The sequence below is a fragment of the Calidris pugnax genome, unplaced genomic scaffold (assembly GCF_001431845.1).
Source record: "Calidris pugnax isolate Ruff unplaced genomic scaffold, ASM143184v1 scaffold63, whole genome shotgun sequence".
Taxonomy (NCBI): Eukaryota; Metazoa; Chordata; class Aves; order Charadriiformes; family Scolopacidae; genus Calidris; species Calidris pugnax.
The window spans coordinates 4398816-4408682 of NW_015090852.1; the positions used below are offsets into that span (position 1 = coordinate 4398816).

General features: G+C 58.5%; 2 protein-coding genes across 4 annotated transcripts in view; one reads left to right on the forward strand and one right to left on the reverse strand.

Moving 5' to 3' along the window:
* Nucleotides 1-1208: 1208 nt before the first annotated feature.
* PRKAB2 (protein kinase, AMP-activated, beta 2 non-catalytic subunit) lies at nucleotides 1209-8038 on the forward strand. Of its 3 annotated transcripts, none has more exons than XM_014943401.1 (8): nucleotides 1209-1390; nucleotides 2672-2849; nucleotides 3084-3250; nucleotides 4135-4228; nucleotides 4814-4928; nucleotides 6154-6287; nucleotides 6534-6602; nucleotides 7079-8038. In XM_014943401.1, exons 2-8 carry the CDS (start codon nucleotides 2688-2690, stop codon nucleotides 7154-7156), a joined length of 819 nt encoding a protein of 272 aa, XP_014798887.1. In that variant the 5' UTR covers nucleotides 1209-1390; nucleotides 2672-2687; the 3' UTR covers nucleotides 7157-8038. The 3 variants fall into 3 exon arrangements, with proteins under 3 accessions (XP_014798887.1, XP_014798885.1, XP_014798886.1); XM_014943399.1 differs by having other exon boundaries at nucleotides 1214-1390; nucleotides 4814-4934; XM_014943400.1 differs by lacking the exon at nucleotides 1209-1390 and adding an exon at nucleotides 2315-2336 and having other exon boundaries at nucleotides 4814-4934.
* Nucleotides 8039-8229: 191 nt separating this feature from the next.
* LOC106888890 (myomegalin-like) overlaps nucleotides 8230-9867 on the reverse strand; it is a 28574-nt gene continuing 26936 nt past the window's right edge. The window contains exons 35-38 of the mRNA XM_014943402.1: nucleotides 9474-9611; nucleotides 9256-9394; nucleotides 9086-9132; nucleotides 8230-8805 (exon numbers count right to left, since the gene is read on the reverse strand). Of these exons, the coding sequence (XP_014798888.1) occupies nucleotides 8773-8805; nucleotides 9086-9132; nucleotides 9256-9394; nucleotides 9474-9611 (357 nt within the window). The 3' untranslated portion in view covers nucleotides 8230-8772. The remainder of the gene's footprint in view (nucleotides 8806-9085; nucleotides 9133-9255; nucleotides 9395-9473; nucleotides 9612-9867) is intronic.

Sequence of the window (9867 nt, forward strand, 5' to 3'; positions counted from 1 at the left end):
AGCGGGGTGTCAGGGCTGGGCTGGCCCGGCCATGGGTGGGTGGGTGGGTGGCCGCCGGGCGGGTGGTGCTGCGGGAGATGGTGGGTGAGGCGCGGCTGCTGGGCGTCCCCACGGGTGACACCGCTGTGGGTAACGGTAGCCCGGACCCCGCTGTCGTGGCTGGCGCCAGCCGTGCCCTGCGGCCGGATCGGGCCCTGTCCCTTGCCGGTGCGGCCCCGCTTCCCCCTCAGGGCTTCACCGTGACCCGGCGGGGCCGGGGAGCGGGCGGCCGCGGGCCGAGCGTGCTATGACAGCCCCGCCACCGCCCCCGCTTTGCAGAGCCCTCGTCCCGGCCGTGCCTGCCTGCCGCGGGTCCGGGCGAGGGAGACGTTCCCTCTCTCCCCGGTTTCCCGGCTCACCCCCTTCACCTCACGGCTGAGCTCCCGTTACCTTCTCCGAAAGGGGGAGGCGGGAGAGCCCCGGCGAACCGGGCTTCCCCGGAGCTTCCTCCAGGAGCGGGAGGTGTGGGCTGGGCAGGCTGCGGGCCGAGGGTGCCCACATCCCTCACGGAGACCCCATCTCTGCAAAACACACCCTCTCGGGCTGGCTGCCGGTGTCCCCCGGTACGGGGCACCCGGAGAGAACCGGTGTATTGGGGGGGAACCGGTGTATTTCACCTCTCGTTTTCAGAAGCGAAGTGGGGACTGGGGCTGGGTGACACTGAAGGGGTTTGTCACCCGGGAGGCAGGTGCCCACCTTACTGTGGGCTGCAGCTGCCACGCTGGGAGCGGATGCGCCGAGGGGCTGCGGAGGTTTCCTCGGGCTTTTGCCTTAGAGACTTGGATGGCCTGGTGCCACACCATCAGAGCATGCTGCGCCACCAGGGCTTGCCTGTACACGGAAGGGCTGTAGAAGTTAATTCAGTAAAGCCAAGTACCGCAGGCTGTGCTCAAAAGGCTCGCTGTCCTGGCACAGGTGCCCATGCGGGAGGTGAGGTGGTCTTATCTGTGTTTTGGGGTTTTGGATGACACTTGGCAGAAAGGAGCCACCACGTGGGAGGAATCTCAGGAGGCGTTTGGAGAGCATGACCTGTAAGGGACAGCCAGAGGGACTGGATTCCTTTTAGAGAAGAGAAAGGGAAGTTTTACCGTCTGTCGGCATCTGCACGTGTCTCTCAGGTCTGTCTTGGTACAAGAAGATGTTCAGCCCTTAAGATGTTCTGCCCTTCTTTGCTTCCCCCCATAGATGAGAAGTAAGGGAGCCTTTAGCAGAGATACTGGGAAAGAAGCTCCTTAATGGCAAGTCTAGTGGCACAGGGACAGGTTTTGTGAGGAACTGGCTGAGCCTCCTCCAGGGCAGACGGTAAAGATGTCAGAGCAAGTGGTGCAGCTCATCTGACCTGGATCTTCAGGTACACTTGATCCTCGCTGAGTGGGGGGTATGGGTTAGCTGCTCTCTCAAGCTGCCTTTTAGCCCTCAGGATTTAAGAAATACTTTAGTAATTGCTCTGTAACGTTCTAAAGCCTGGCTTTGGCTGGCAGCCTTGTCTGGCACCCTTTGTATAACTTGATCTTCTAAACAAATCCCCAAATGTCACAACTAAGTGTGTGAAGCAAGGCTGGCTGTCCTCTTGCCTTGCCCTGCAGAGCCCATGATCAGTGCAGTAAGCTGAAAGCTGCGAAATAGGCCTGGGGGGAAGGGGGCAAGAGCCCCCATCCACCTCAGCTGCTGGAAACCGGGTAAGGCCTGAAGAGTCACGTATAGCCTGTGGTGGCTTTGTTGTTTGTCCTGGGAGGTGTCTAGTTGATTATGGCTCGGCACTGTACGGTCAGTTCTTCTGCTTTGCCTTCTCTGAGCTGAGGGATGGCAGCCCGTCTCCAGCTGCAGAGGGGCACTGAGGTGGCTGGGGTTGCCCTTCCCTCGTCCTGTGCCTCCGGATGGCTGGGCAGATGCCGGAGCGTTCGGGGTGGTGCCGCTGATAAGGGACACAACAAACAGACCTCCTCGCTGCACTGTGCCGCAGCTGACATGGTGGCTTGCCTGGTGAATCATAAGTGAATGCTGTCGAGAGCTGAGCTTTTTGCAGACACCACGGCATTAGCCCCACGCCTTGGCCAAGCTCCAGCTTGGGCGATTCCACTCGGACACTTTAAATGCTCCCCCGTCGCCTTTGCCAGGCGCGAGGCTCTGCTCTTCTGCCTGCAAGCTCTTGGAGACTTGTTGGGAGCTGTTAAACAGCTGCTGCTTTCACTCTCTGTCTGTTTTCTTGCTGGATGGAGGGGATTTGTCTGCAGAGCCTGACTGTGGGATTGTGAAAGAAGCTCTGTTAATGGCAAGCAATTGATTTGCCAATAAAGGTTGGCTTTATTTTTCCCATCAGCCCCTCTACTATGCTGGCTGCTGAGGGCTTGTGTGCGACACAGGCTAACTAGTATCCGTTTTGGAGAATAACAATTACCAGCTTGACCGGAGTGATGGTTCATAAGGATGTGGTTATAATTAGGTCAAGCTGTCTTGTTTGTTAAATTCCCCTTCAGCTCCCAAACTTGGCAGTGGGAATGAACTTCGGGCCTTTTTTAGGATTGCTGTCAGTCTTCCCTGACAAAGAGCATTGGGAAACACCGCCTTTGCTCCTCTGCTTGCTGCTGGAGCCCGTGGGCACAGACACACTGCTGTTCTCTCTCTGTCACAGGGGCTGCTGAGCCATCATGGGGAACACCACCAGCGAGCGAGTGTCTGGGGAGCGCCATGGCTCCAAGTCCCACCGCTCAGATGGCTCCGGGGCCTCCCACCCCACCAAGGAGCACCCGCACAAGATCATGGTGGGCAGCACCGATGACCCCAGTGTTTTTAGCTCCCATGACTCCAAGGTAAGGGCTGGCCACTGCCTTTCCTGTCCTGCACTCTGGGGCCCCAGCTGGGGCTTCAACTCACTGGCTCTGCCCTCCCAGCCATGCGAGGGGTCTGTGGAGAGTTGGGAGGCTGGAGTAGCTCTGCAATGCTTTTGTCTGGGATGTGCAGGTGGGCTGGTAGAGTCCAGGAGGAAGTGAACGTGGTCCCGGTTGTCTCTGTGTCTCAGTCAGGCTCTGGTTTTCTTTGCTCAGATTCCTGGGGACAAGGAGTTTGTGACGTGGCAGCCAGATCTGGAGGAGTCAGTGAAACCATCCCAACAAGCTCGTCCCACTGTCATCCGCTGGGCCGATGGAGGCAAAGAGGTCTTCATCTCTGGATCTTTCAACAACTGGAGCACTAAGATCCCGCTCATCAAGAGGTAGCCTGTCGCTCAGGTCACATGATGTTCTCCTCCATTCCGTCGCAGCGAGTGTTTTCCCTTCTCTGTGCTGTTTGCTGTTCCCTTTGCTCACCTGGCTTTTCTCAGTTCACCCAAGCTGAAGGGTCTGAGCACAAATATGTAGTCAGCTTCTTCCCTGGGTGGTGGGAAGTTGTGAAACAGAGGGACAGGACAGGATGGGCCACTTTGCTTGCCCAGCTGAATGTCACGCATCACCTAGTCCTGGCAGCAGAGCCCTGCCCAGGTATGCAGCAGTTCCCAGAAGCTGTCAGCTCTTCCTTTGGCTGTGGCCTTACCCCATGCCTAGTTGTTTTGTTGCCAGCGGGGGTTGTTTATTTGTCCCTCACATATCTCCCTGCCCTAATAATGTTCTCACTGTTCTATAATACATCTGTGATTTCTGTGGAAAGAGCGTGTAGGACTCTGGGCATAATCCCAGCAAATCATTTGCAATGGGTTTATCTCAATTGCAGGCTTAACAGAGTTTAGACACTTGTTGCCCCCATCCTGCAGTGCCAGTCCTGGGTTAGATGTGTTGCCCATGCATCCTCTCCAGTGTGTCTGGCACAGGGTGTCTGCCACACCGATTTTTCCTGGGCACACAGGGCAAGTGTGCAAGCTGAGCTGCCTCCTGTGCTTCTTGTGGCTGGATGCATTGGGATTTGAGCCACAACGATGCTCTGAATGCTCGCATCTCTTGTGTCTGTGCCTCAGATCACTGGTGATGAGCAAGTGTGAAGGTTGTTGGGGCGGAGCGGCTGGGCAGTGTGTGAAAAAGTGCTGTTTTCTGGGATCCTCTGAAAGACCAGCATCCAGAGCATCAGTGGGGTAATACTGTTGCTTTGTCTGTTCTCTCTGCACAGCCACAACGACTTTGTAGCTATCCTGGACCTCCCGGAAGGAGAGCACCAGTACAAATTTTTTGTGGACGGCCAGTGGGTCCATGACCCATCCGAGGTAACTCTCAAAGCTTTAACCTTGAGGATTGTGCTCTTTTCAGGGGACTAGACATGACGTATCTGTAGCAGAGGAGGAGCAGGAAGAGTAGGAAGTATCTGCCAAAATGAAAGGGGCACCTCCATCCCATGAATCCTTTCAGGGGCTGGTTCCCCTGGGCTTAGATGAGCTGTACAGGGGAATGGTCAGGGAGGTACTGAGGGGCAGTGAGACACCAGAAGGCCTTTAAGCCTTCTGAATTCAGAATTGAGTACAAAGGAGGATGGGCCATGGGGTCAGCATTCACTTGTAGGTTCTCCTCCAAACTGAACCATGCCATAGCAGCATGGGAAGGAGAGGACGCTTAACCCATGGGCATGTAGCAAGATGGAAAATGAAAATAGGAGGTGGTGTAGGAGCCTGGAAGTAAAGGAAAATCTCCTGGGGTAAACAATAGGGATCTGCAAGCGTAGAGCAGAGCTAGATGCTGGCCACCTGTGCTTTGAGGTAATGGCACAGCAAAGAGGGCTGGGAGGGTGTAGAAAGCCTTGCCTGTGCTTTGATTGGAAGTGAACATAGGAAGACTCTTACCTCAGTTCTCTCCAGCCTGTGGTCACCAGCCAGATGGGGACGATTAACAACCTGATTCACGTCAAGAAGTCTGACTTCGAGGTGTTCGATGCTTTGAAGGTGGATTCCCTGGAGAGCTCAGAAACCTCAGGTCGGGGTGAGTTTTTGTGGCATTACAGCTTTGCATGTGCTATTTTCCACCTCCTCTGCTCTGAGACTTGCTGCTCTGGGGGTGAACAGACCCCCTGAGCAGAGGTGTGGGTCTGTACCCAGGAAGAGTAGTGTTTACCAGCGTGTCCTCAGCAGCCCACAGCTGAGACCTCGTCTCCATGGAGGGGCTGTGCTGGTGTAACTTGTTTCGTGCTAGCACCGTCCCGGAGCAGGGTCAGTTCCAGTGCGTGGCTGAGGCAGCCATTTCAGACTGGTGAATACTGGGAACATCATCCCTTTCTGTCTGCTCAACTGTGAGTAAGTCATCTGATCTGGGGTGCAAGCCAGGTGAGAACAGGATCCAGGTTATTTTCAGGAGCTACTCTTGGTATTCATGCCAAGGTAATTTGTAGTAGTGCTAGCACATCGGAAACCTCCCTCGGGTTGGGTTACCACGCGGACGGCGGCAGTCGTGCTGGCAGGTAGCTCAGTCCTGTTTCGGTCCGAGGCACTTTGAGTGCGTCCTGCCATTCCTGGTACAAACCCCATCTCAGATATAAGCTCAGATAGAGTTCAGCTCCGTGTCCTCGCCCAGCCTGGGCAAGAGATACTTCCTTGTAAAGAAGCCAGCAAGCAGCTGCTGGGAGATGGAGCCTTTCTGGGTGCTGACTGTACCAAAACGATCCGTTCAGATGTGGCTGGGAGATATGGCCAGTCCAGCTTCCAGTGACCACAAGCACTTATGGTCTGCACACAGGCTGAGCAGCTGCTCCATCTGGACTTCCCATCTGCCCTTTCCAGGACCTCATCAGGCAGTTCTAGTTCTGCAGCATGGCGAGCCTGCAAGCATGCTGCTGCTTGCTGTGCCCATGTCCCTGCTGCAAAGGGGACAGCTCTGGGGCAAGCCAGCTGCTCCCTACAGGGAGAGGGACCCAGCTGTGCTGAGAGCCATGCGCAGGGGTCTTGGGGTGGGCACCCCAGGGTGCTTGTGTTGTGTCTGCACGTACCAGCTTACGGCCCTGCTTGGAAATGCCCAGGGCCAGCCTGGCTGCTTGTTCCGCTCTGAAAAGGCTGAGCTGTTGCTATAGGATTTATGGCCATGGCTCATGGAAGATGCTTGTGCCTTGAAAGACACTGCTGGGTCCTTCTCGGCATCTTGGGAGCTGCTCTGTGATCACAGGTCCTGCTTCAGCCATTTCATGTCTCTTCCTGTCTCTTCTCTTCAGACTTATCAAGCTCACCACCTGGTCCTTACGGCCAAGAGATGTACGTGTACCGGCCCGAGGAGCGCTTCAAATCCCCACCCATCCTCCCGCCTCACCTCCTCCAGGTCATCCTGAACAAGGACACCAATATCTCGGTGGGTACAGCATACTGCCTGCATACAGAGAGCCACATGGGGTTGAAGGGGAGTCCTGTATGCATCGCTTTTCCCATTACCCACACTGGTTTGGGCCCTCACCCTGCCTGGTGCTCAGCTGGGCTCTGTTCCTGTTCAGAACAGACACCAGCAGCTCAGATTGCCTGAGGTGGTAGCTCCCATCATGGCTGGGGCTGGGGGGGGTCAGGGTTCTGCTGTTCCCCTGTAACACTCCTCTTCTCCTAGTGTGACCCAGCACTGCTGCCTGAACCCAACCACGTCATGCTCAATCACCTCTACGCGCTCTCCATCAAGGTAAGGGCAGGTCCCGTGAGGGGAAGGAGAGCTGTGGTGGTTCCCAGGAGCCTGCAGCACCTGCAGGGAGCTGAACCTGGGCAGCCGGTGGGGTGGAAACAGTGGTGCAGGGATGGGAGGACCAACACAAGGACATCTTGGCTGCCTGGCGGAGTGTAGCACACACAGGGATGTAGGTTGTGGTCTTCTTACAACCCCCAGTTCCCCGTAGCTGCCTCCCCGCAGTGTGACAGAGCTGGGCAGCCCTGGGCTCTCCTGTTGCATACCAGACCCTTCCCTGGCTCTGCCCTGGCTCCCTGTTGTGGGTGTTGGACCTGTCTCACTGGCTGTGAGGCTTGGGACACCAGGGACAGGCTGAGGCTGCTCCCTGAGCCCACGGAGCCCTCTTTCTGAGGGCTCCCTTGGGGGTGCCACACTCCTGGGTCTGGGTGCCAAGCTCTCCTACCTGCTCCCCGCTGATGCTGTGCCTCTCGCAGGACGGCGTGATGGTGCTCAGTGCCACGCACCGCTACAAGAAGAAGTATGTCACCACGCTGCTGTACAAGCCCATCTGAGCTGGGGGCCTCTCCCGCTCCCTACACAGGACACGAAACGCCGCTTTGTCTGCACACACTGGGCCACGGGACTGTGTGAAGAACTGGCCGCTGGCCCCAGCCTCGAACCTGGCAGGGACACAGGCCTCGGCGATGAGCCCAGGGCTGCTGGGGCCTGTGACACTGTCCCATCCTGCTGGTGTGGTTTGATTTAACCCTTGGTTTCCGCCCACCTACAGCTCCCCTTGGCTTCCGTGAGCCTCTGAGGCCACTGTGTTTGCTGCTCACCAGAATAGCCTTTCCTCGCACTCGACACAGAAAGGGCTTCACCCTACCCGTCTTCTCCAGCCTGCAAGGGCCCCGAGGCAGTTCTGGCACTGTCCCCAGCCCAGGCCTCCAGGAACGAGTCCTACCTGCTGAAGGTTGCTGTGCTGTCCCAGTGATGAGCCTCCGAGGCCACCTTGATCCCTAGGGGCTTTGGGACACCCCAGACTGCCACCTGCCCGCTGTCCCACAGCCCTGTGTGTGGGGCTGCCCCCCTCCCTTGTGCTCCCCAGCTTCGAGGAAGGCTCTCGGCTCTGGCTGCAGCCCCAGCCCTCTGCAAGGTTGAGCGTGGAGGCAGCGGGAGGGACGATACAGCTGGACGCCGCCGCACTTACCTGCTGCTGGGACAGTATCATCAAGGACTGACCGCCCCCTCCGTCCCCAGCACGGAGTGCTGCTGTGGGGCAGGGCTGACCGTCACAGCCAGAGGGACACCCACGCACGCCCACGCTGGAGGGGAGCCTGGGGAGAGCGGAGCAGGGCAAGGTACCCCAGGCCCCCGGCTACACCGCCTGCTGCCGGAGCAGTGCCATGTGACAGGGTTTTCTCTTATTTATTACAGTATTTATTGTTCTCGGTGCTGCTGGCCTGGTGTTGGCGGGGAACTCTGGAGCAGCGAGGGGAGGGAAGGGAGCACCCAGTGGGGCACCAAGCTGCCCTTGGGGTGCTGGGGTGGGACTCGGAGATACCCATTTGGGGCCAGCTGGTGCCTGTGGTACCAGTACCCCGGGCTGTGGGGAGCTTGGGGAGCACAGCTGCAGAGACAGGCGTGCCAGAAACACCACAACCCAAAGGAAACCTTTATTGGGGACTCTCCAGGCACTGAACAGAACATGGCATTTCTTACATCTTCCTTCCACGCTGGGGTCCCGACATGCCCGGGGAGCCCCCAAAACGCAGCTCTGATAGCGATATCTATATACATATACATACATCCACGAGCAGGGATGGGTATGCAGCAGGGTTACAAATGGGACCGAGTCCCAGGGCGAGAGGTGCTCAGCGTGGAGGGCTGTGATGCCCTGCTCTAAGCACCGTGGGTGGAAGGGGGCAAGCGCTGAAGCATGGGGCAGGAAAAGCCCAAGCCAGCAGCTGCTGCTGTGATGCCAAGCAAAGGCAGGTGGAGGGCATGCAACCACCACAGCAGCCCCAAACCCGCTAACTGTGTGGCACCAGGCTCTCCAGATCTCTGCCCTCCTCAGCCCTTGGGAGTAGCAGGGACAGGGTCTGCTCCAGCCCTCCGGCATGGCACGGCTTGGCAGTGAGCAGGATGTTCCGGGGCCAGGGGCATCACTCCCTGCCCTGCCTGGAGCTCACGCGACGGGCAGGGCCTGATGGGCCTTCACCTGGTGAGAAAACAGGCAGGGCAATAAGGGGGAGCAAACCCAGGGCAGGCCTTGTGCCAGGGAACCGCTGTGCCCTGGGGAGACGGGTATGAAGGCTGAGAACAGCCAAGGGAAATGGGTCCTTGTGCCCCCCCCACACAGACACGCTGCATCCCGTTAGCCACCACTTTGCTGGCAGAGCATGGCATGTCCACCATCTCTGCCCATCCCCAGGGTATCAGGGCTCACCAGGGCAGGGGCACCTCCCCTATGCCACACTGGGCTACCAGGGCAAACTCACCTCCAGGTTCGTCCTGGCCTTGCGCAGCACATTGTGGGTCCTGGTCACTGCAAGGGAGAGAGGGATGGGGTCAAGTGAGGTCCCCGTGCTGTGGAGCCACCCCAAGCACGTGGGGAGCAGGCCAACTTGGCCGTGCCACCCCGCAGCAGGATGCCACCGGGGCCACATACGCTGGCTCACAATGAAGTGCTCCATGCTGTCCTTGAGCTGGGCAGTGCTGCGCAGCCGCTCGGCCGTGATCTGCAGAGCATCCTCCCTCTCGGAGAGCTGGGCCCGCAGCGCCGCGATCTCCCCCTGCAGCGCCTGTTCCTGGGACGAGAGGAGCACCGTGAGCAACCAAGCGAGCACCCAGCCCCACCGCCCTGCCGGCCCCCGGCCCCCTGCCTACCTTGCCCTGCTGCTGGGCAGGGCTGACGGGCAGCACGGTGCTCCAGAAGGCAGCGAGGAGGGACGCGCACTCCTCCAGGACGCGGTGCAGGGCGCTGGCACTGCCCCAGAGGTGCCCCGCACCCGTCCATCCCAGGGCCTGTGGGAAAAGGGTGCAGGAGCGGGTGCTGCCGGGGCACCTGCATCCCACTGTGCCCAGAGACCCACCATGCCCAGCCCAATATAGAATCATAGAATCATAGAATTGCCCAGGCCGGAAGGGACCTCCAAAGGTCATCTAGTCCGACCTCCCCGCAGTCAGCAGGGACACCCCCAACTAGACCAGGTTGCCCAGGGCCTCATCGAGCCTCTCCTTGAATATCTCCAGGGAAGGGGCCTCAACCACCTCCCTGGGC